The following is a 27,766-nucleotide window of genomic DNA, read 5'->3' on the forward strand; positions in this document are numbered from 1 at the left end:
TATACAGGCAATGTATCTGTAAAACAACAGCAACAATTCGCCTTTGCCGTATTTTTGGAAAGAGGAGAGCAATGCATAGAATATTAATAATACAAAACTTAATTAATTCGGCATTTAAAAAAATTACATTTCAATCAATGGTTAGAGATGTTTTCCGATAGAAAACCTGTCTTGCTGTTTATTCTTAATTATGATAATTATAAATAACATGTATATAGCTAATGGGAATATTTTTCCTGATTTTTTTCTGTTTTCTTTATTTGTTTGAAGCTAATATATAAAAATTTATTTAATAAAGTGGTTTTAATTTTGGTATCGAAAAATTATATAATTTATAAAAATTAACAAGTGAATATTATTATTGTAGAGTATTTCTTAAATTCGTCAAGTGAACAATTATTGGACGACGAATGGTTTTTAAAAAATTAATATAAATCACATTAATTTATTTTTTTTTGTTGTTTTCTTTTTGTACTCTTTTTCGATTTGGACATGTCTTCACAATCTTATAAACAGGTTCTGGAAGGGAGTTCTTGAAATATTATATATCAACAGTTTGATCTAAAACTATAAATTAAAATTAAACTACGATAAAAGCTTAAAACAAGGTAAATAAAATCAAATAAAATAATTTTATTTCGCAAAACTTATTTGTTTTTATAGATGTTTATAAATGAAATGTCATAAATAGTAAAATAAAAAAATTATAAAATAAAATATAAAATGTAAACAAATTTTAAAAGATTATGTAGAAATGAAATCAAGTATAGGCTACATATATAACATATAAATTATAATTATTATTATTGTGTTTTTTGAAGTGATACTAGAACTACTTACTTTTTCTGCATCTTTCATAAAGTAAGAAAGTGCAGAAAAACAATCAGTAATGCAATTATCGCTTTAAAATTTTTTAAAAATATATTGCTGATTTTATTTCTGAACTATTTATTAAATTTTAATTTTAATTAGTTAATTAATCTATTTATTTTTTATATACATGTAATCATATTTATCAAGTAGGTTCACCTTACAGTGTAGCATTTTACACCTGTTATTTTTTGAAAGTTATCATCTTTTTACCTATTTTATTTGCCAGATTTTTATATCTTGGCAAGTTTTAGCCTTTTAGTTTTCAAGTTTTACTTCTACGTTTTGTAAGTTATTAGTTCTTCCCGCAGTCAACATCAAATAGTATTAATATTTCAATTTTACCGTATTATACATTGAAGACTGATGAGAGGCAAATAGTCCGAACTAAATATCCGATTCTAAAAAATAAGAAATAAAGCTTTTTTCTATCAAAAATGCAATTTTATGCTTAATTTTAAACAGTTATAAATCTTTTACGTTATTAATTATTCATAAGACATTTACTGGCATTTTGATTAACTTTAATTCCTTCCATATTTGGATACTTACCAAACTTGTTTTATTCTCTATAAAAACAATTCAAAATCATATTTGAAGGCCATGCCGAGACGTTTAAATGTATTTAATGTAGTAGAAATGGAATATTTCTAAATAAAAATTCGTCTAGATTTTTTAATTTGTCCTGATACAATATAATCTTTAGTAAAAAATAATTTCATATTTCGGATTAATTCACCAACGAGTCAAATAAAAAACAGTTTTAAATAACCTCATTTACTTATATATTAATTTTCAAGGGATTATTTTATATAATAGCATCCAACAATAAAAATAGTACTACTGCTTACATATTTTTCTGGATGGTTTAATTATTTGATGTTGTTAGTTAATCAAAAATATCAATTCTTCCAAATTAATCAATAATTTACGTCTATTTAAATAAAATAATGAGTGAATTATTAGCTTAATCTGTGTTATTTATAGCTATCCGTTCACACTAAAAGTATTTACTGTATTGAATTAAATTTATATAATAGAGAAAATAAAATAATAATAATATAAAAAATATACTAGTATTTTTAAATTCTCTACGTTATTATTCAAGAAGTGTCGTTTGTATCATATCATTATAAATAACCTTGTTATGTGTAATTAACAATTCAAGTCATTTTCTGTTTATATCGCCGTGTTCTTAATTGTAGACAATAATTCGAAAATTTCAGCAGTTTTTAAAACTTTCGAAATTATTAAACTTTTTAAATAACTTTATTGTTTACGTCTAAATTTATGAAAGGTTTATTCGTTAATCAATTCTTACATTTTGTCGTTAATGCTGTTTTGCACGATATAACTCTTGTAAAATTTAGAAGAGAGTAAACAGTTTTTAATAATAATAAATTTAATTATGTAATGTGTTTATAGTAAAATCAGTAGTATTTTCTTTTTAATATTATATTAAACGATGTACTTTAGGTTTAAAAACCTAAAATACGTCGTTAATTTATAATTAAAATCTATATTAAGTGCAAAATTAATTACTTGTGTTTATAAACTGTTGTGTTTACGCTGCTATTACTTTAATTAAAGACAATTTTCTTTATTTATAACTCTTGTCGCAGGTGTCTATCAATTACAACGAATATCGAGTTCGAGTGTTTTTAAACGGTATTCGTTAAATATTTTTTTTGTGGAATCAGATCTGAATAGGTCAATAAACTAAGCAGTTTTATTTTAGTTAGATCCATTTTTGACAATTGTGAATCCTATAAATTAGAATACAAGGTTTTATCAAGGCATAATTTAACCTATTAATTACACAGTTGTTTTTATTTCTGCTTATGTCATGTACTGTACATTATATTAACTGTTTCGGCTATTATATATAATAGAATAAAAGTACGGCGATTGGTCAGAAAGTTGTTTACCTGTTGTTTACTGTTATCAAAAGTTCCTAAATAAAAAAATCAGCGACAAATAGCAGTTTAAATTTACGGTTTATGTAATTTATAATTCACTAGTTAAACTTAAAAACTTTATTTAAAATATAATCAATAACAGTTATTTTTGCGATCTTTTCGACACTGTTCTTATCATTATTTAAACACAACTATTTAAAATAGACACTTATCTTTCAATATTAAAATCGAATAGAAACTACTTACTGCTAACGAACTAATTTATGATATCTATATATTTATATAAATTTTATATAATATTTCATAAATTAATTATTACAGTAAAATAAGCGAGTAAATATAAGCAAACTTTAATAATAAGAATAGAGATTAATTTATTTAAATTTATATTAAATTTTTTATACATGAGTAAATAATTACACATTATTAATTAATTAATTAACGAACTGTGAAAGTACATTTTATTATAAAGATATGAACACGTAGTTTTATACATGTAATATTTATTTAGTAATAACCGATTAATTAATTATTAAAAATATTATAATAAATTTTAATAAGTAATAACACAGTATATGTTAAGTATTACTGCCGAGTATAATAAATTTTATATACACTATAATTAATAACGTATTAGTTGTTAATTAAATCAAAATTGAAATTCATTAATATTTATATTCACTTTTATGTTCCTGGATCTATCTCATTAAGAAAATTTTTAATTTTTTTGACAAGTAACTATTTTAAAAAGAAATGTTAGGCCGTCATAAAATATTCTGGAACACAAAGGTGGCATAAATTCTACAGACTTTGTCATTAATTTTGGTTTTAATAATTTAGCGAAACACTAAGATTTTTAATGTTTGAACTCGAAGGTGCTTGACACGACCAGAAATGCAAAAAAATCGGGATTTTTTCTGTATGTATAGATGTTAGTGTTTGTGAGGTGTTCAAACTCTCAGCAAGAACACTACAGTTATTACATGCAACAAATTAAAAATTGGCAAACGAAAATGAGATTACAAAATAATTAAGCGAAAATATGAATAAATAAATTAATAAAATGAAATAAAAGTAAACAAAAAATGTATGGATTCGTCGATCATGTTATTGGACATTATAATGTTGCTTACATAATTGATATTGATTTTATTTAACTATTTTTAGTGCGATATTTTGCTCTTTTTAACACTTTATACTATATATGAATCATGCATTTTCTCTTGTTTGTTCTTAATGTTAAATAATATTTTCAATGTGAGATATTAGATTTTCATGATTAGAGCTTAAATTTAGATTTTAGGTGCAGTTAAATATTTAATCCCATATTATTAAGTTTTATTTTAATCGAATTTCATTGTATCATTTATGAAAGTTAAAAATTTAGAAAAAAATTTTGATCCGCATCTGGTGATATTTAACCAGAACATGCTGTAATGTACTTATTTATTTTTCTCTCTTGTTATTGTTTCTATATAATTATCGTTTTGTTGATGTATGTTATTAATTTAAATCAGCTTCAAATTGACTGATTTTATAAAAATATATAAACTGATTATTTTAAATACAGGTACAGTACACTATCAATTTTCCAGCACCCGTGATTCGAAAACTTTACTAGAATAACCATTTTCTAACTTTATTCTCAATATTAACGAAGGACAGTCGGACAGACGACCTCCAAAATGCTCGTTTAATCAGAATGTCAAACCACACGGACCAACTCAGAACACTTGAGTCCCTAGAGATATATAAAGCGGGTTTGCACAACACATGCATCAACTACAACGATGCAATCAACATCTCGCAAGCCTGGAAATATTACTATGAAGGAAATGCGCACCCACAAATAACTTAATAGTATATTAATCCGTTTTACATTCAAAGATCGGCGAACGTAATAGTACGCATGCGTAGGTAACATCCCAGCTGGAGCATAATGTTCCATCTTATCTTTCAATTTCAAGATTCAAAAATTGGAATAGAATTCGCTTCGGTTTCTTCGTTCCATTCACTGGCATTTGAAACTATTTTTGTGCTGTGCCTGAAGAAGACCCCGACGGGGTTGAAAACGTTAGCAGTTATATAAACACCTAATGCTGGATTGTGAAGGTTTTACGTGGAAGAAAGAATTATAATTCATCCAGTTTACACTAAGAAGTATAGTTGAAATACCATACATTCGATTTTTTTCAATATTTTACTTTATCTTGGATTAATATGGTCTGGTGTTTTTGCATACTAATACTAATAAAATATGTACAGTACTTACTAAGTAATAAAGAACTTTCTACTTTTTCCAATATGATTGAATTTTTTAACATACAGTGAATGAGTTATTATACGTTCTTTTTTAAAATTTCTTGTAAATTATAAACTCAAATAAACAATATAGAATGTATTATTGTAGATGTAGTTTTTATTTAACGGCATATAAAGTGTATAAGATAGTATAGATATGCTATAATCGTTATCATTATTACAATTTTGCTATGATTGAGGAAGTTAATCGGTTTGGCAAATGAAAAACATAGAAACATCAAATTTAGTTTTCAGATTAGTGTACATTTTTATTAAAAATATTTCGCAAAAATGAATAATAACTATCCTGTTACTGTTACAATGGTTGTAATTATCATTTTGTTTAAAATGATTATTCATCAACATAAACGATGTCTTCTTTGCTGACGTCCCATTATGTCGGAGTGGGAGTGGACGGACGGTCTTGTGGGAGTGGACGGACTCACTATGACAGCTTACCATCAAAAACCGTTTAATAAACATAGAAATTTCATTAAAATTTGCTTTTGTTTGATAAGGTAGAATCACACAAAGCGCGAGAATAATTGTCCAAAAAAAAAGTTCGACAAAAGTTCGTGTCTACCTGACTTGTAGTCAGGGCCGGATTTACATAAGAGCATTTGGAGCCTGAGCCCAGGGCACCCACAAAACTGAAAAAAATTATGTTTAAACATAATTTTTTTTTCTGTTACCGCGACAGTCTAGTGTGGCCTAATCATGAGGGCAACAGGCAGAGAAAACAACACTCGGTAAAAAACCTATGAAACATCGGAAAATTTCGGGAAAAAATTTCACATAGGTATTTTTCAATTAAATTAAAATAATTAGTTTTACAGAATAAAATATATGTATGTTTACAATAACCTTATTTTTAAATAAAATTTACAACTTCCTAGTTCAAATCTAATTGAACTACAGTATTTTGTGTAAATTTTTTAAATTATCAAATTTGCCTACTATTAAAAAAGGAACCGGGGGACCCCCGCCGAATTTGTGCCCAGGGCCCCTGGATTGGTAAATCCGGCCCTGCTTGTAGTTCGACGTGGACGCGAAATATCCGTGGGCCCCGGGGCGTATGGCACGTCTATCGGTAGCTTCTCTTCGAGCGAACCGACGATCTGGAGATAGCTAGAAGACAGCAATTCACGAGTCTTCCTACTGGTCCGAAAAAAGATTCTTTTTTCCAATGTTTTTTTTTTTTTTTTTTTTAACTCTTTCCGCCCTGTGAGCACTAAAAGGGCCTCTTTTAGTAGGCCCATTATGGGTTCGGCCAGGCCCACAATGAGGCGACCGGGTGGTGAGGGACGGGGCCCGACATATCCGAACGGACCACCCCCCAAAAAATTCCTGGGGATTATTCGACCCGTTCGAATTCGATCCCGGGTCCCCCAGAGCAGTAGGCTGCCACCTTTACCGCTCGGCCATCCGGCCGTCTTTTCCAATGTTACGGAAGCACACACGACCAAGAGAAGAAACTCACGCATCCAAGAACCAAAAATGTCCTTTAAAACGATGGTTTTATAATGTGTTTCCCCCAAGTCGCTTTTCCATTGGTTTCTCATTGTCACTTAAAGCCAATTCGAAACCCGGTGGAGGGCGCGGGAGAGGTCAACGTCGCGACTTAATATGATTCCTCTCTCGTCGCGTGTTCTTCGACTTTATTCCTTTCCATTGTTTTAAATATTTCAAAAAAACTTGCATTGTGTAATTTAGATTTATAATTTCGTTCCTTTGCGTTGTAAAGTTTTAAGATCTTGTTAACACCTCTATTCGGATTTCCCAGTCAACCCCCGTTCGGGTCCTCACACGAAAGATACCTCATTTGACATTTTTGTACTATCAGATTTCCAATGCTCAATTTTCAGTGAACTATTAGTACTTAAGTACAAAATATAAATTTCCTTTTCTCGCCTTCTGTCGATACACGTGATACTTATCGAAACTTTTTTCAGTATTGCCAAATCTCGGTGCTTCTGCTTTTGTGTTGCCAGATGTTTTTTCCTTATTCGATACTTGCTTTATTTCTGTCACCGGTTTTCAAGAATTAAATCGTTGTGACCGTTACGTAGATTAAAAATTTTCGGTTAATAGGCTTAGTGATGACGACAAGAAGATTGTTTAATTTATAATAATATGTATCACTTCTTAAGAAAGTTTAAATAAAGCTATTTATCTTAATTATGAAAATATAATAGCATGTTTTTTAGAACCTAACTCCGCTTTTCGTACTAGTTCTTTGTTTCGTGTAACACGACAACTTTTTGGAACGAATCTCCTGTGTTATACGGGGGTTACCTGTATTAAATTTATTATAATATATAATTATTTTATTTAATTAATCGATAGATATTAATAGTAAATAAATTACAGATTTTTAGCAATACAGGTAATCCCCGTATAACACAAGAGTTACGTTCCAAAAAATTGCCGTGTTATGCGAATCCGTGTTATAGGAAACAAATAACTACTGCGAAAAGGGGGGTAAGTTCCAAAAATTAAAAATACATGCTGTTAAATCCTTCTTTAAAACGGATTTATGATTCACAAAAGGCCGATGCAGACATCGGGGCATACAAAATTACAAATAAAAATAATAATATACTGAATATTATACTGTAAAAATATAATAAAATATATAAAACAATTTATATTGTAAATTTAAATTCATTTAAATAATTGCTAGGGGCGTCCCTAGTGGCCATATTTGGCATACAGTGATATAATCTAGTTTCTCAGCTTTATATAGTAGATTTTTTTTATTGGTAAAATACTTATTTAAGTAAATATTTTACCAGACATTATTCATCCTATATGATGATCTCAGCATGAGAATCATCAACTGGTAACACTTTTAATACATTTCCCGTTGTACGAATGTTTTACCTAATTCTCGAACCGTGTTAGAGTGAACCCGTGCTATAAAAGCACCGTGTTATACGTAAGACGTTCTCAATTCTCGAACTGTGTTAAAGTGAATCCGTGCTATAGAAGTGCAGTGTTATACGGCGGTTACCTGTACTTTATTTTTTTTTTAAATTTTATTTGTATAAAATTCATTTATATATATTTATTTTTAAATGTTTTCATTGTAAACTATTATTTTACAATGAACTTTGAAGTTCTCATTTTCTTACAAAAAGTTTTAAAATTATAAATGATAGGGAAATTTTTCTTTGCCCTTTTAAGTACGTAAGATTTAAACGTGCGTAGTCGAATTAGTTGTGACATATGGGAAGTTGTAGAAACGCAACACCACTTCAGAGTCACGTGACTTTCGAGTGGTATCGTGTTTCGTGTTTTGTTTTCGTTACTATAAATAATAATTTCACTTATTTTTTATATTCTTTCATAAACGTTTCAAATGATTTTTTAAATAGATAGATTAAAAATATTTTCTATATAATAAACTGTAATTTTACTTATATAATTCATTACTGTGTAGATATTTTCGAAATAATAAAATATTTAAATTATTTAAACATCGAATTGGCTGCGTAATTATGATAATTGTCTTTTATTGTTATTTTTCACAAATGTATGCAAATTTATTATTAAAAATATATTTTATTTACGATTTTTCGAAATACGTTTAAATAATTCAAAGTATTTGCGATAGATGACGGGTCATTATTCTTATACAAAAATACTTTTGCAAAATATAAATGATTATTTCAAACGAAAGATGGCACTAAGGATTTTGAACTTGAAAACATATAATTATATCAAATTATCATTTTTTTTCGTGGAACACAGTTTCAAGTGAAATATTACATGTTATGTTAATTCAAATGCTTTTTAAATGTTTAATATTTATTTTTTCAATATTTATATATCTAAATTTAAATCTAAATCTAAATATATATATATACATATACTGTGTATCTATATATATTTAGAATTAGATTATAGATGTACAGTTACGTCATTTCGAGTTACGTAGTTCTCGATTATACGTCGTTCGTCAAAAAAGTGTATGGAAAAATAACAATCAAGTTTACGTCATTTTATTGGACTTTACATCTTCTGCCCCAAGTACTGATGTCGTAATATCACTAGAAAAGCGTTAAAAGCACGTAAAATCATATTAAAATATGCACATTTACAGTAAATGTTAATGTAATCATCATAAATCCTAGAAAAGGAAACATAAAAACAGCTGTGTTTCTGTGTTGTCCTCTTATTTAGAGGTTTTTAAGGTCTCATTATTTGCGTTTTCCACGGTAGTTCCAATATCTGCTGTTTGGCGTCGTTGTCAGCGCCACTCGATATCGGTAAATTTAACATAAATTAGTTATATTTCCTACTATCGCAAAATAATTTTAATAACTGTATTTGTTATTTAATCTTAAAAAATCATCTTATTTTATAATGTCTGGGAGAAACCACATTCACAATAAAGCATTCGCGATGTACTGCAAACATCACCAAATTGCAAACATATACATTTACAAGTATGTACTGTACAGTACGTACTGTTCATGTATTCTCAAATTTAGATTACTTTTTTCTGTACTATATTAAAAACTAAAATGTATATATATAATTAAACATATATATATATATTTAAATTATATATTATATATTATATATTTAGATATATTTTTAGATCAGGGGTGAGCAACCTTTTTAATCAACGGGCCAATTTAACTTTTAAAATTTTTTGGTGGGCCGCACATAAAGTAACACTTATTAATAATTTACAAAACTTTATTTATAATAAACATTAGAATAAAAAAATATAAAATTTAAAAAAAGTAAAGATTTCATATACAAATTTTAATGCAAAATAAAAACAAACAAGAAAAGAACAGAAAAACGAATTTACTTGAAATTTTTAATGAGAAATTTGGCACTGTTTTTTTCGATACAAGCTGATCAATATCAGCCGGAATTGACGAGGTAGCTACACGTACGCAGCTTTCTAATCGTGCATCACTCAGTCTTGATCGGTGGTCATTTTTGATTAATTTCATGGTTGAAAATAATTGTTCGCAAACATACGTACTTCCGAACAGAGACATCATTTGCTTTGCATTTTTCGTCAAAAGCGGAAATTTCTCAGGTCTCTCATAAGATTTATAAAAATGTTCGATGTTTACTGAGAAAAATACATTTTTTAAATCGGTATTATTCTGCATGTCAATCACTTCCATTTGAAAGTCTTCGGGAAGAACAGTATTCGAATTTTGCAATGCGTTCCCGAAGCGTTGTTTCTATGTTCTCGGACAAGTCTTCAATTCTCATTGCAATGGTGAATCTTGATAAACTAATGTTTGAAATAATATTTATTTTATCAGGAAATGCTATTTCTGCAACAGCAGTCAGACATTCTTTTATCATCTCTCCATCCGCAAAGGGTTTCATTTTTTTTGCCAGTATTTGACTGACAACAAAACTAGCCTTTACTGCCGTATTTGATAAAATAGCTTGATTTTTAAAAATAGCCTATTGGTTTCCCAAGTTTTTTTCCATTTGATTAAACTTATCTATCCGGAGTTGTCCTGTTGAGTTTTTATATTGTTGTTCATGTTTTGTATCATAATGCCTTTTTATGTTATATTCTTTTAATGTCGAAACAGTCTCTGAGCATATTAAGCATACAGCTTTATCTTTGACGAAAGTGAAAAAATAATCAAATTTCCACTTTTCATCGAAATGCCTGTGCTCATCCGCAACCTTCTGTTTTTTTGTTTGCTATTCCGACATGCTATTATGGATTAAAAATTTGAAAGTTAAAAAAAATTTGTAGGAAAACTTAATTTTGAATAAAAAAATACTCTAATATTACCTTTTTGACAATAATATTGCACTCACGCCTTTCAAGAAACACAAGAATTGCTAAAATTGCTAGTTAACAGCTTAACAGTCTGACTGATTGTGTGACAGAAACAAACACAAACAAGCACAAACGCGGCGCATTCGTATTGCATGTTTGAACAAGTCGTCGACAAGTGAGTAACTCGTCACAAAAAATTGTTTCGGTTCAGTATGTACTACCATCTTATTATAATTAATTTTATAACAATATATTGATGAAAGAAAGTCGATAAAATAAATTCATTTTTAGAAATGTTTGACGGGCCGCATATACATGTTTAACGGGCCGCGGGTTGCTCATCCCTGTTTTAGATTTATTATATATATATCTATTTTGAAAAAAAAAATATCCTGCAGAAAATCCTACAAAAAAGTGTAAATCACAATTGACGTCTTATTTTCCGTAATAATAATGTCATCAGATTTTTCTATTGTGCCTTCAAATGCTTCTTCAACATCAGAATCAAATTTGCACTATTAGCACTAGATTGAAGAAATGCTCTAAGTCAGTGTTTCTCAAACTTTTCTGTATGGTGGCACACTGAAATTATTAATCAAAATTCACGGCACCCCTATTATTATTATTATTTATTTATTTTATTTATTTATTTATTTTTGCTTATTTACGGTTAGTAAAGATATGAAGGATGAAAAGTCTTTGAAAAAATAAAAGTTTTTTAGAGTAAGTAAGTTTATTTCCAAACAACACAAAAACATTCAAAACAAAAGGTATTATTTTAACTTGTAATTAAATTTCATAATAAAATATTCAAGTTAATTATGTTGTTCAATATCATGAATATTTTTTTCATTAAAAAGAGAAAACGTAAAGATTCTGATGATCAAGAAATGGTTACTGGTAGCAAAGCTAAGAAATCAATTAGCACTAGTAAATCATAAAAAATTGAAAGCTCATTTATCACCAGATACCTTTAATAATTTATTTTTTCTTGTTGTAAAGAAGAAAAATACTTTTATATGATGCTTTTTCGTTATTGGCTGAACATATAACAATAATAAAAACAGCTACTTACTGCATTCAACGCATTTATATTGCACTTCTACTCGCTGCAGGAACAGAAAAACAGACAAGTGGCGAACGTAACAAGATTAGCAGAAAAACTCAATATTCAATTTTTATAATTGTTTTAATTATTTATTTAACTTAATACTTTAATTTCATTATTTTAACTAATTTTAATTTAATTATATAAAAATTTCGCGGCACCCTTGTGGCGTACTTGCGGCACTCTAAGGTGCCGCGACACCCACGTTGAAAACCACTGCTCTAAGTTAAAAATTTCCAATTTTGGATGACTTCATATTTAGTAAATTATCGACAAGTAATGTTAAATTACTTTATTATTATCAAGAAAAATATAAACAGAACTCTAAATGGGTCCTCTTTTAGCCTTCTGGATTGATCACAAAATCTTTATATCTGCCAAAATATGTTGTTTGTGTTATATACTTTATTTACATGTTGATTTTAATTTTTTTAAACCGCGATATCCCACTACCTTCGTTTTGTTTGTTTTGAATCAAAAATTTATTTAGTTTACGAATATTTGATTTAAAATATCATCAAATTTTATTTATTTTAATTTTAAAAATTCGATTTATTTATTCAGTGTTTTATTAAAATTCACATAATATGGTTATACATCATAATAAGTACATACTGTATATGTATTATTTTATTTACGTACATAATTTACGTTTGAAAATACAGTACTGTATGTAAAAACAAACACAATCTATAACTTGACTAAAATCTATGTGTTTGACATCATTTCAATTACAAGACATCACTTAAAGAAGTGAGTGATTTTTGTTTGTTAGCTTTTTGATGACTTCCTATATCATTTTTGATAACAACTGTATCATTGCCAACGCCACAACTAACCTTCAGAAGCGTTAAACTAAACTGCTTAAATATTGTTTATTCTGTCTATTCATAGAAAATGTTTGCTTACATATGACAGCATTCAATGAAGCAAATGTAAACAGCAGGAATATAACAGTACTATATTTTTTTACAAAAGAATTTAATTTCATATAGTTACAGATTACATATATAAATACATATACTCATATAATAAATTTATAATTTGCAATTACTTTATTTAATTTTAAGTTTATAATTTTGATATACATATATATTATATTAATGCTGAGAAAACAATCAGTTTACAATACAGGACTGTAATTATTATACTGAATTAGTAAACATTTCTGTAGGCAGAAATTGGTTTGCATTATTTATAATGATGTATCCAAAAAGTTTCCTATAGGAATTTTTTTCTAAAAATCTAGTAATAAAATAAAAACGTGTTCGCTCAGCCATTACAGATATTTGATGAAAACTGGTTAGACTTCCTTAGCGTCAGTAATGTTAGATATACAGCAAATGGCGGAATCAGTAGTGACAGCAAAACCATTTCCTATGCGAGAAATGACAGCAGCAGCATGGAGCTGTTCATAAAATAAAAGATGAATTTTATGAACAGCTCCAAGACGTCTTTGATAGTATCACAAATCATAACCTGAAAGTACTGATTGGGAACTTTAATGCCCAATTGAGCGGTTATCGTCAAAAACTCGAGACTGTGATTGCTGCTGATGTGCCTTTGACTCATATGAATGACAATGGAGAAAGATTAACATCATTTTGTGAACACAACGTATTGTGTGTTAGGAACACATACTTTCTGACATCGGCTGATCCATAAAAACACCAAGCGGTCACCAGACAGGTGCAATTTCAATGAAATAGACTTTATCTGTATTAGTAAAGAGTGGAGGTCAACAATATGAAATGTGAGGTTTACAGAAGTGAAGATATTGGATCTGACCATTACGTAGTTAAGGCGGATATCAAACTGCAACTTCGTAATCAAAGACAGCTCAAGGTAAAACGACCATTCGCGATAGAAAAATTAAATGATCAAATAATTGCTGAACCATCCGGTCTAAAGTAGCTGAATCGCTTTGCCCTCATTGGAGAAATGACAGATTATTTTTCCAACTAGGCGAAATCTCAGAGGATTTGCCATGGATAATGCGCGAGACATCATTGGAAGACATCGAGAAAGACTAAAAAGCTTCAGTGGATCCAAAATCGCTTGTGGAAACTAATTGATGAAAGAAAGTCCACAAAACGTAAAACTGTCAAAGCTAAAACAATGACTGCGATGGAAAAAGAAGCCAAATATATGCTAAGTTGGATAGACGTGTAAAGTGAAATTGTCTAAGAAACAGGAAGGAATGGTTAGAACGAACTTTCGGTAAAGCACAGGAGCTTTCGATCGGAATGACTCCAAGACCCTGTACTACATAGTCAGTGAACTGACTGGGATATAGAGCAATTCTTGCGTTTCAATAAAAAATAAGAACGGGAAGATTCTGATCACTCAAGATGAGCAAAACAGAGAGGTGGTTATAACATTTACTCAAACGGATCTGACCGTTACAAACAATTTTGATATTCATGAACACTTGATGAGCTTCGGAATGGACACTGGTGATATTACCCTTGAAAAAGTGAAGTTTGCCATTAAGTGCCTAAAGAATAATAGGGCAGCAGGTTTGAACGAAATTACGGCTGACATTTTGAAGCACTGAGGGCAGCTCATGTTGGACAAGTTAACGCTACTGTTTAAGAAATACTGGAAATGTGGGTAATTTACAGAGGATTGGAAAAAGAATGCTAAAATCAAGATTTTTAAGGGAAGAGATGTATCCGAGTTTACCAATTGGCGAGGTATAACAATGCTTTCTGTACCTGAAAAGGCTTTTTCTGCAATCTTGCTTTGATGCCTACAGAATGCCTTCGATCAGCGCGTTCAAGAGACGCAAGCTGGGTTTCACTGCACAAGATCATGCAGCGAGAAGATCTTTTCTCTTCGAAATATCATCAAACAATGCGTTCAGTATCGATACTCAATGGCCAACAATTCCGTTCATTTCAGAAAGGCTTTTGACAGTGTTCACCATGTGTTCCTCTGGTGAATCCGGCAACTGTATGGTGTACTGGCAAACTTTTTCACTGTTTTCAAGACCTTATATTTGCATTCTAGTTGTTGTGTCAAGACTGAGGTTGGCTATACTGACTTTTTAAAAATTACAATAGGAGTTAGGCAGGGTTGTGTTCTGTCCCCTTTCCTCTTTCTTGTTGCTTTCGATTTTGTTTTGAGACAGGCAGATGAGCCTAGTGCGTGTATTACGGCCGGCTTCCACTGGTCTAACTAAGATCATTTTAGATATTTGATTTTTGTTGTCGATGGTGCCCTGATTGGAAATAAATGAGACAATGGTACAGCACGCCACAGCCACATTAATTCGGAATGCACAAATAATTACCTTTACGATAAACACTGCAAAGTCGAAAATTAAGCGTGTATATAACACTGCCCAAACGCATGGAGTAATGCTGAAGCACAACGATTGGAAAAAGTCGAAGAGTTTTACTCACTTGAGTTGTGTTATTTTCAACAATAATGAGAAAGAGGGGATCAAAAGTAACGCATTGGAAAAAAAGCGACTGTCTTCCGATAGATGTATAAGATCTGCTCTTCTCCTTCCATCCGTTTGAGAACGACATTTTTGTTGTTCTCCTCCATCGTGATTTCGTTAGCTATTTATGCTAGTGAATCTTGGAAGGCTTCAGGAAACATCAGTTGAAGTCTAGATGCCTTCCACATTGATTATTGCAATGAATTCTGAAAATCCGATATTTAAATCATATCAACAATGAAGAGATCCTCCAAAGAAGTGAGATGTGTAAACTTCATAACATTGTCGCTTGTAGAAGAATTAGACCAGCCGGCCAAATTTTTGTATGGAGAATAATAGGATTCCTAATGCAGTCATGAATTAAATTTCCTTTGGTGAGAAACGATCATGCAGAGGCGCCATGTATATTTGGCATAAAACGTTTTCGAGAATTGAAGATTTTCAGTTTCACGTTGGGGAAAGCACTAGCCCTTGTTTAAGATCAAAATTGATGTAAGATAATCGCTGCCAGTATGCTACTTAGCATTGGAAGAACTACTAATACTAGTACTACTACACATAAATATCATAATCCTTAACCAATTTACCTACAATTTTTTAAAATTAGTATGGGATGAAGATTAACAACATGAAAACAAATTAATTAATTATTGAAAAATGCATAAAAGACAGAAAGAATAACGGGAATAAAAAACAAAGCATGAAAAGCCGTTTCCATAGCAACAAGTATTACAATTTTTGTAAATGTCAACAGAAAATATACATCAGAATATAAAATCAATATTCCTATTCCTGTGGTCAATGATCCTTGAAGTATGGGAAAACCTATACGATACAGAGAATCTTGTAATTTCTCGTTTGGTGTTTCGCATCGTGACATGACATACGCATACGAAATGTGGGCAGGATAATTCACGCTAAATCCCACACACAGAATAAGACTCATCGTTGATATAATATCCAAGTTGACTCCCCAAAACGACATATAACCTAATGTTTCTACCATTGTAGATACCACAGACAATGCAACAGTCATTGCAACTAATAAATTCGGTGCAAACAATAGAAAAATGGCTGTTATCAGTACAGCAGTAATCCAAAACAATTGTTGAATCATTTGTCCAATGATGATTCCTTGCTCGATAAGACCTGAGAAAATACAATGCACCAGAACAGGAATTTCGGATTCGTCAGCAATTTTCAATAAATCTCTTAATGTGTCTCTTTCTGAGTATGAAGAATTCAAATTTTTTCCCATAATAAAAAATCTACTGTATATAATATCACTATTGTTGCTGTTAAAGACGACATCATTAGACAGTGACCGCGCAGCTCGAATATTAAAGAACACATCGCGAAGTCCATCGATAAAGTCCTGCTTATTTGACATATTGTAACCTTGTAATGAAAATTTTGCGACAGGGACTTTTCTGAAATTCTTTGTAGAATTTCAACCAAGACACAGTGAAATCTTTACCGGCAATATTTGGATGTTTCTCGAATTTTGTCAACAGACTTTCTATCGATTTTTGTACATTTATATCTGAGTAATCCAAGGTTTTATTAACAATTATGTGAAACGGATATGAATAACTTCTAAAGTACTTTTGAGCAATTCTATAACCTTCTGTAATTAGAGAGTCTTTTGCAAATAAATGTTCATACTTAATACCATGTTCCATGTGAAATGTGCCCCATATTCCGAATGATAAGTTAATGATGTAAATTAGAATGATACTTATCTTCACTACTGGATTAGAGATTATTTTTCCCAATGAATCTCTAAAACTTGCCATAGTAAATTCTTCTTCTTCGGCGTTATTATTCTGGTTATCTTCATCATCAGGTTCTAAAATAAAAAAGTTTAAAATTTATATATGAACGAAAGACATACTGAACAATCAGAAATTTTATGTAAAATTAATTATTTTGTTGTTAGAAATTTTCAGTAGGTACTAAACTAATAGATTATGATTCAAGCTGGTATCTCTAAGTAGAATTCGTTGAAAATGAAGACGTAAGCCGATTCTGTGTAAACTGCAAAACAGGCATGTCAACGAAACGGCCCGCGACAACAATTTAATAATGCCATTTGTTTATTTATTTATTATCGTGATACCAAAAAAAAATAAAGAAAATTGTTGAACTCAGTTATTATTGTTTTTATTTTTATTTTCATTTATTCATATTACTCAGAGATATTTACTTTATTTGATTCATTTTTGTGTTCAGTTTCTCGTGTACATTATATTTTTTCTATTTCTTGTTTTGAATTTCAAATTATAGTTCGTCTTGGCAAGATTATTTACTAAACAATTCTCACTATTTTACACATAAAATGCATATTTTCGCATATTAGTAAATTACAGTTTATCGTTTTATTTTCAGTATTGCCATCCTTATTTCCAGACTCGCTTTAGGCCTGTAAATTGGCCGAAAATGTTTATTCTGTAATTAAAGTCATTACTGAAAAACTACAAATGGTGTTTTTTCATTTTATTGCGAAATCTCGGGTTATTAAAAAAAATTTTCGAGTTGGCTACTTTTTGGCTACTTTTTAGGAAATTTTTGGTTACAAAATCTCAAAACATCTGGGCGACTGTCATACTCGAGACAAAAACTTGGCACTTAAGCAGTTTCAGTTTGACACCCTTGCTGTAGAAGGTAGCAGAAAACTGGTATTTGTTTCTTATTTAAATCAAAAAATTATTTCTTATTTTTTAACATTAAATAGTAATGAATAGAAACCAAAGTTATATTGTTATTACTTTTGTTTTGTAATAAACTAGTGCTGAGTGTGCATGCGCATTAAAGCTTTTATCTTAATGTGTTAGCCTATTATCATCATATCCTCATTATTTACACGTTTCTTTATGTTTGTGTATAACAGGAATTTTTTGTGTACGCGTGATGTAGAATAAGCATACTTATTTTTTAAAAATAATAATGCTTGCCGAAGTTTTAGACTTTTAATAACAATATCCAAAAAACTGAAGTGAATATGATTTAATTGGAATACATGTAACGAAGCTTATTGAAAAAGGCTAATTATGTGAATAACCGGAAAACGTTTTGATAAACACGTGGTATCCGAATCATATGATATGTTTCGTGCCACATGAAATTTTTTGACGTGCCTCTTCGAGCACCCATGAGAAAGGTTTTCCACTCTAGGTGTAGGCGATATTTTGTTCTTTCAGCGAAAAACGGAAACAGTTTACATTCGTTAGCGTTGTAGTACCAGAGCTAAGTGAAACTAAGAATATTTAAAAGCGGCAAAAAAATAATACCCATTATCAATACAGTACTATAATACGTAGCTTATTCTCTCAGACAAATTTGTCAGGGTTTAGTCTAATCTTTTTTTTTAGGTTTGGTGAGGTTCATCGTATTATGGAAATTTATTTGTATAATTGTCTAGGCAAATGAATCACATTATTGTAAGAGTTCTATGAAAGAAGTTGTTACTAAATTCACGTAGACATCTCTGTTGGCATGGCAGATAAACATGTCTCATACCCGTAGGTATAGCTATAATTTAAAGTTTATAACACGAAAACAGAGAAATACATAGAAAAACCCGTAATCATTTTAATGATAAAAATAACGAAAAATATTTCACCTTAGCATAACTACTCAGAAAAGTTGGTAAGAAATTATATATTAAATATTTGACAAACTGGATACTAATAATTTATAGCTATTCACCAGCTCGCTTTCACTTATTCATTTATTCACTGTATTGTAAACATTTTATCATTTTTTCGACATGTTATGATTTCTATTAAACCAGCATTTCTGATGGTAACGTGCGAATGATTATTTTTCTGTACATTTTCATTAATGTAAGATAATGTACAAAAAGAAAAGTAATAAAAACGTTTACAACTAATTTGGATATCGAGATCGAGAAACAAACTGTTCAAACTCAATGTCGAAAGCAATATCAATGTAATGAAAAAAGTGAAACGAAAATCGACCAAAAATAAATATCTGTTTGTAGTGTTCATGTTCTGCGTCGTGAAATTCTATGAAACTTCCTCGGATTCGTGTGAGTTTTACGAGTGTGCGCTTCTGCTCGTCATGTGGACATTGCTAGCGTGTCTAGTTAATAACTGACGAAAACGTCTACTAAGAAATACTGATTTTTTTCGGTTATTTGGTAAACTCATCGTATATGTTACTTGTTAGAATAAACATCTCAAACCACAAAAATTTATATCCAGCAAAATCAATGCACGATAAAATATAAATTTTATATTAATTACAACTTTGGAGTGTAATGCAAAAGACCATAAGAACATGAACATACTATATGTACTTCGGATCCGAGAACATGAAGTAACTACACTAAATTTACGTAACCAGAATTCAGATAACAGATATTATTTTGTAAAGTAAAAGTATTTTTCAAACTTCGTGTTATATATTCAGCATAAAATAACTAATTTAGTGAAATGTTATCTTTTTTGATAAATGAATTTCAACTTACCACATCTAACAACTTTACTGAAATGTAGATTCTTCTCTTCTCTGTATCCACTCATAGCCAAGCATCCTCCGAAAAATGTTATCTGATATACAAAATTCAAAAATACACAAGTTGCAGTATAATAACTGAATATTCGAATGAACGGAAAAGGAGCCATCATCCCGATGCAGTACGAAATGAAATTAGTTAGTGAAGTCAAAGTAATGGAAACTCCTGCTTCTCCATACGTTACTTCCATGCGTTTTTCAACTGAATCTTTGGGATCGGTGATTCTCCAACATGCTATTAATACGAAAGCATCATCTATCTCGGTCACTGAAATACATAAATAATTTTTAATATATAAGGAAGCGTTATCGCTAAGGTACGTTTGCAGCAACATTGATTTACTTACCAAGAACTAAAAATGGAATAGTGGTATTCCAGTAAGTGAATTCAACACCCGACGCAGCCATTAATCCAAAAGCCGACGATACAGCCATTCCAGCGTTGATGACACCTGCTAATCCTAGAAGAGGTTTGCTTCTCAGCCAGCTATTGCTCATATTGAGAAATATCGAAAGTAGAACCATAATTGCGATCACACCTCCAATTTTAGGTTTTGTTCTATCAAATTCTTTTCGAAACTCTTGTTCCATCTTTGTAACAGAAGTTGGAATTGCTTTCGTATACGTGAAATTATATTTTTGAATTGCGTCATAAACATGAGCCGACCATATTGAAAACAATTTGTTTTTTACTTCATTTTTATCATCAGTTCCATAAAATAACATAACGGCATTTACTTTATCAACAAAGTTTTGATTATCTTCAGAAACACCTCCTAAATTTATAAAATAGGCTTTAAAAGTGAAAGACAACAAATCTACATCCACAGGATACTTCAACTTTTTTCTTTTTTGTAGTATGGAATCAATTCCCACTTCTGATATCACTTCGATAATAGGATTTTGAAAGCATTTTTTGTGTATACGTGTGCAGAGATCTGTATATTGTATTGTCTTTCCATCAGATTCTAATTTTATATTTTGTATGATTTCGTCGACCAATTTCACTTCTGAAAGAATATTTTTTTCAAACATGTTTTCTTCGTTTTTTTCCAACAAGTATATTACCAGAGAATTTGGTAAATCGGGAATTCTTAGCTGATCAGAAAATTGAGATGAGTTATATGAGAATGTATTTTCTATGAATTTCTTCACGGTGAAAAGATTTCCTGTATCCGAAGTTATTATATCATTAAATGCCTTACTGGGTGTTAATGTTCTGATAAATATGGAGAGTGCAATTGACAGGATTATCGGTATAATGATAAAGTAATACGGATGCCGTCCAACCGTTTTTCCTAAAATTTTAAAAATATGGCAAAAAAGTTTTCTAACGCAATCCAGTTTCATTTTGCAGTTTGAACGTGTATTAGGAGATCATAACCAAAGTATCTGAAAAAAAAAGAGAAATCTGAGCAGTTATGCAAGTTTAGTTCTTATTTTTATTATTTATCTGAAATTAACACACGATAACATTTTTCTAATATCCATTAAAGATACGTGTGTAGTTAGCATTTTTTAAGGATGAAAACTCATATTTCGTTTACAGAATTTGTAATTATTAATATTTAATAATTAAAATATCAAAAACGTTTTTATGTCAGTGACAAGATTACAGATATATATGTGAAAATTCGAACCCGCCGGAATTAAACTGTTAATAATAAAATATTTTATTGCTTGGTTCCCACGGAGAAAATATGAATCAGGAGGAACAACATTTGAATAGTGCTGGTTGGTGAAACGAAGAAACGTGACCGAGACGATAAAAGGGCGACGAAAGCGGGAAAAGGGGCCGGTTACGTAGTGTCACTTAGACTGTGTGTGTGCGCCGACGTCCTGGAAAAAACCCGACGGCAAACAAGATTTACTTTGACCTAGAGGAAAACCGACCCGGATCACGAGGTATGACCCAAATTCATGTAAACTCTTTCTCCGCGGATCCGAACTTAAGCGTCCTTCGCTCTCCTTTCTTGTAACAGTAGAGTTAGCATTAATAAAACGTTGTTGTTGTTATTATCAGTTGTAATGTCAGTTATTCGATTATTGCCGCCGCTCTACCGTCAAGCCCATCCACTTCCTCCACTCGCGTGACGCGTAACGCGTAACCCATCCGAACCGCCATCTTGACGTGGGCAGGTCTCACTGACCTGTGAGCCGAAAAAAAGAGGAACGAGACTCTGTCCATCTCCCGGCGCACCCACATATATATATTGTATTTTTATAAGAAGAATGGAAGTATTAACTAGATTCTTCGGAGGATTACACGTTCAGTAACATACATACACATACAAACACACACACATACGTACATGCATACATATCCACAGAAACGTTTTATCGTTATTTCATTACGTATTACAGTATCTTAAGACATCGAAATTTGCAAAAAATTTGCAAGTTCAAATTTCACACGTTTTCAATACTTCTTCCGAGTTATATGTATAATAGCTGAAATAGTAAATCTATGCATAGAACGTTGTGCTAAGAAGACAAAACAAAATGTAAAATCAAAGGTATTTAACTTTTGAACATCTCAAAGTATAGATATATCATGCTTGCAAGAAAAGTATGTAATTTCTATCATTATAGTTTCCAGAACCACGTACGAAAAAATATATTGTCGAAGGCAAAAGTTATTAACTTATAATCAGGGCTGTGGAGTCGGTAGATTTTTACATGACTGCGACTCCGACTTTCACTAAAGGCGGACTTGTTAACAAAGTAGGCTCTCGAACATTCTGACGTCATCACGTGACCTCAGAATATTAGTATCAATAAATATAGTTGTAATAAAGATAGAACGTATAAACTTCTTTTTTCCAAAGCTAAAATATTTTTCTGAGTAATGAGTCAATACGATAATTTTTACTTTTCTGTTGTATATAACAGAAGAAAAGTGTAGCGATCGTTCAAAAAATTATCCCACCCCGAATTTTTGCATTTTTGGATTCAGGGCACCTCGAAATATCGAGATATGCAAAAGATTCAGGTTTTTTTTCTGTATGTACGTATGCTAGACTGTATGGAAGACACTATTTTCAATAGGAGTCGGATGGTTTAACACAGGAGTTATTAAGCTTGAAAATGGTTGAACTATATCGGTTGGTACACATTCTAACATCCGTTTGTACTTCTCTATGTTTCGCAGGCTTCCTCGAGTCCAAAAGAGTAAAAATCTGAGAAAGTCATGTTTTGACTGATCGTCATTCTTTTCCTTTGTTATAGGCCTATACTGTATAACAGCTGGAAAAGTAATAATGACGACGATTCTGATTATTATTTATAAAATACCAAATAAAACGATTTTAAAAAAATTAATTAAACATTAAAATTTGATACATCTACTGAATATATAAGTTCACATTTCTTGACTCGTTTGATGATGGCATTGGTATTTGATACGCATGTATGAATAGAAATAGTAAATACATTCTTATACAAACAAATTAGTTTAATAAAAATGTTGTATACATAATATTCGAGTATATTGGGTAATATATAAGTTACAGATACATTAAACTAAGTCAAAAATGAAGAAATATAACATTTAGACCGGTAAAAAAGATATTGCTTATTTTGCCATGTTGAATAATTTATTATTTTTCATCTCCTTTATAAACTGAATTACTCCTTGGAAAAAAATCACTTCTATTAAGTCAGCATTCATTGAATCTCTTAAATCATATTTAATAAGTTTAAGAGCGAAAAATAAACGCTCTACCGAAACTTGGTTGGTGACAATGCTGTGACAACCAATGTTGTTTTTTGGATAATGTCTGGATAGTGCAGTATTGACGTTTTAACATCCAAACTTGAAGAGTGGTCAATGTGATTTATTTTTTTTAGTGCATAGTAAATATCACCTTTAAATTTCGTAAGATTTTTTTCTGTCTGTTTTCATATTAGAACTCAAGCTTATTTTTTAGGGTAGAAGACGAGTTTTATAAAAAAAAAACTAGCAGATGAGCCAGATGTTGCTCACGCAATAAGTAATGATAACGAACATTAAGATATTTGAATTATAGACGATTTTACCCGTTTTTACTAAGTGTAAGAGTCAGTTCCTCTCTCTTCCGAGACTAATTAGAGAATTTTTAGGTGTGTCTAGAAATATGTTCGATTTTTCACTAAAACGCAAAATACCGCATATAAAATAGTACGGTAGAAACGGAGTACTTCGGGGTAATCCTTAACCCTCTTCTTCTTCCCCCCGCAAGAGGAATTTCGAAAAATTTCTTGTTAGTGTACAGTACATTCTTATGCTGTATCCTCACTGTGTACCAAATTTGAACTCTTAACTGTTTGAACTCTTAGCTTATCATTATTAACCCATCTCGATTATAAGATTGTTAATGCTAATAATGAGTAAAATATTTATAAGTCCGACCAAACTGGAGATATGACACATGACCCCTTTTATGTTTCTACCCTGTACACCTTTAATAAACAACCAAAATTTAATGATATTAATACCCTTTATACGCACGCTGCCAAATTTCCTTTTTTAAAGTTTACTCATTCTTAGATATTGTTTAATACTTTCAGAACAGAATAAAGAAATTAAACAAATTAGACGCAAATATACCGCGTGGACGCGCGAATTTTTTCATTTATTTGACATTTTTTGGGTTCGAGAGATCTCCAAACGTATAGATTTGCGAAAAACTCGAAGAGTCAAATGTGACATGATTCAAATAGTTTTTAGTTTTTTATATACATAACAAGTTGGGAAAGTAAAAAGGAGTCGGAGTCGCGGAGATTTTTGACGACTTTGACTTCACAGCCCTGCTAATAACTGTAGAGTAGCAATATATCGTAGCAATATAGTAATATATATAGTAGCAATATTATAAGAATATGTCGATTCTCTTACAGCAATCTGAATCAGACTTTTTGCACCAGAGAAAAAAATTTCAGTTGCTGCAGCCAATAAACAAAGCAGAAATTGCTTTTTTAAAACTTTTTTCGCTGTGTGAACACTACAATATTATTATTAGTTCAACGGGAAGAAATTGAAGAAACCAAATAAGAAAGAACAAGAATTTAAATACTACTATTTTTATATATCGTGGACCTATGCATTTTAATTTAAATGTTACAGACATTATAACATGTTAGACAAGCAAACGCTTGATTTTCGAGATGAGAAGCACAAATCGATCTACACTCTGGATAATGCGATTTTAATTAATGGACTGTTACATTTGTCTTTGGACATCACCAAAAAAAAAAAAAAAAAAAAAAAGCAGAGAGAGAAGAACAAGCCTTTTATCAATGAGAGAAAACTAGGCAATCTGGGCTTCTGTTCGTTTTCTAGTTTTGTGCTTTTCTGTCGTGATATTCGACATATAAATGAATGTTTATCTAATTGCTTGTTTAAATGGAAAAATCATATTATCACATAAACAGTCACAAACATGTACAGTACGTATATAATATATCAGGATTGTTATTCACATGTGTACAGTTCTCAGAATTGACAACTTTTTAATTGTTATTTATAATGTTTTAAAATCGTATTTTTTCATGTAATTATTTATTATTATAATAATTTTATAAAATATATTTAATTGTTACAAATATTAAAATAACAACACTGGATCATTTATAATTAGAAAAATCAGTCTGTAATTTCTCGCAATGTAAGACAATAGTATATATGTTACGGCCAAATCAAAAAATTACCAATGCCGCTGTAAATTTACTGGCCAATGTTTGATTTTTTCTTGATTTTGGGGCATGGACAGTCATTTTGTGAGGTCGAAATGGGACGATCAGAAAAAGTCGGAAAAAAACAAGACATGGTAGTTTCTAAGCTATAGGAGAAGGTCCTCTAGTACCGGATGGCGGCTAGCATCAGACAAGCATGGTTTCTAATATTTGTTGCAAGTGTTAGAACCTGTGAAGACACAAGCATATTTGGTGAATAAAGAAAGTTCTGATTCTATCTATATTTAGTCAATTAGTAGTCTTATTGACACGTGGCAGAAACTTTGGTAGTTTTAATAGTATATTGGGTGAACGAAGATGACTTCTGGTTGTCATAGCTTGCCTGAAAATGAAAATAAGTTATTTTTCTGTTTATTGTTGAACACAACATTTATTGTTCTTTACCTCGTAGTCCGGAAATCTCCTTAAGCTTATTAATATATGTGGTAAGCGATGTTTTGTTCTAAGATGTTTCGGGTTGTATTGGACAGATATGTTGTGGGTTGTATTGGACAGATATGTTGTGGGTTCTATCAGACAACAACGTTTGCGGTTTGTATGAGACAGAGGTGTTACAGGTTGTATCGGAAACAGTTTGAAATTAATAAGAATTATATTCTCACGGAGTGTTTTTTTTTTTACGTGACAATATGGATCAACTACGGCAGAATAAAAAAAAAGAAGAAAAAGAAAGAATCTACGCAGGTATGAGAAAACTGCTAAGGAAAAATCGTCTAGATAAAAAGAAACAAAGAAAGAAAACAGTAATCTTTTAATCCGAACACAGAAGTAACAGCAGTAATGGTTTGAAAGAATAAACTTCTTAAAACAATATAAAAGTACGTAAAAATTCACAAAGTTAAAAATGATCCAGTGTCAGCCTGTTATTGAAAGTTCTGACACCTTTCTATTAAAACCACAAAGAGTTCTTTTCACACATACTGTCCTTATCCCATTTTTAACTGCTTCTAGCCCACTGGTGGTAGTACGTGTTACTTCTGTGGTCGGATTAAAGAATTTAAAGATAAACTCAAAAATATTTTATTTTTGTGAATAGTATAAACTTCAAAATTATGAAGAAAATATATAGAGTCAACATGAGTATTGTAAAAAAATTAACACAAAATGCATTTTTCATTAAAACGAATTGTTAAATTTTCAGACTGATAATTGTTAAAATTTTTCTCATTTATACCACTTTCTTCTCATATATTAACTTAGTTATACGATCTGTAATTTGTACTTTTATAAATTTTTCAATAATAACTCTGGCTAATAATGAAAACTTGTTTCTGAAACCAAGAGTAATCTTCTTCTTGCAAATTTTACTCATGTCCGATATAACCCTCGACAATTGAACTTGGTTAAAATGTAATAACTGTAAAGAGTGTAAAAAAAATAATTAATATTTTTCACTTAGAAAAATGAGTTTTAACAGGTGTTTTTATAAGACAATGAAGTTTTGTATGAAATGTAATCTGGACCAATTCAGCTGTAAATTTTTTTATATTATAGGAAAAGCTTAAGTATCCGGTACTAGAGGACCTTTCCCTGTACAACCTCTCTGCGCAGATTTGAGATTCTCAGCCCAAATTTTGCTTTGCGGCCAGACATGGAAAATAGGGCGACTGCTGAATGCTTTGGTGAATAGAACGGTTTTTCATGAATTAAATAAATCGGAGACCCTTAGCCCAATGTGTTGATTTATTTGTCTGCATCCATGTCATTATCATATACTAAAAATTTTGGTTGGCAGGTTCAATAAAATCTTATGTGTGGTTATGCCTCGGTTGTCCGTGTACTGGTTTCACTTCATGCCATAAGATCTTTAGTCCATTTATAACTTGTTTCGTAAATTTTTTCCCATAATCTAATTGAAGCTTACTTGGAGCACCTATAGTGGTGAAGATATGAAGACACTGGCTCTCTTTTGCTTTTCAGAGATCGCAAATAATTTGAACTTGATTAAATGATCTTGATAATTGAGTATAAACTTGTACTTGCCGTCAGGGTTTCTTTGCATGTCTGTAAGATCAACATGGCATATTGAGTTAAATTTTTTTAATATCAAAGGTTTAGAAATTAGATCCTTC

General features: G+C 30.5%; 1 protein-coding gene across 3 annotated transcripts in view; it reads right to left on the reverse strand.

Annotated features, from left to right (window-relative positions):
• The window catches only part of LOC136981696 (patched domain-containing protein 3-like), a 151,565-nt gene that overhangs the window by 71,044 nt on the left and 52,755 nt on the right, over positions 1 to 27,766 (reverse strand). Inside the window, exons 1-3 of one of the 3 annotated variants that reach the window (XM_067278040.1) lie at positions 20,309 to 21,312; positions 19,915 to 20,229; positions 16,068 to 17,271 (exon numbers count right to left, since the gene is read on the reverse strand). The exons of 1 other annotated variant lie outside the window; for it this stretch is intronic. In XM_067278040.1, the coding sequence (XP_067134141.1) occupies positions 16,802 to 17,271; positions 19,915 to 20,229; positions 20,309 to 21,311 (1,788 nt within the window). In that variant the 5' untranslated portion in view covers position 21,312 and the 3' untranslated portion in view covers positions 16,068 to 16,801. Of the gene's footprint in view, positions 1 to 16,067; positions 17,272 to 19,914; positions 20,230 to 20,308; positions 21,313 to 27,766 lie in introns of those variants that run through there. One more of the 3 variants, XM_067278041.1, reaches the window with a different exon arrangement.

The sequence above is a fragment of the Centruroides vittatus genome, unplaced genomic scaffold, assembly GCF_030686945.1.
Source record: "Centruroides vittatus isolate TY-2023 unplaced genomic scaffold, ASM3068694v2 contig_788, whole genome shotgun sequence".
Classification (NCBI taxonomy): Eukaryota; Metazoa; Arthropoda; class Arachnida; order Scorpiones; family Buthidae; genus Centruroides; species Centruroides vittatus.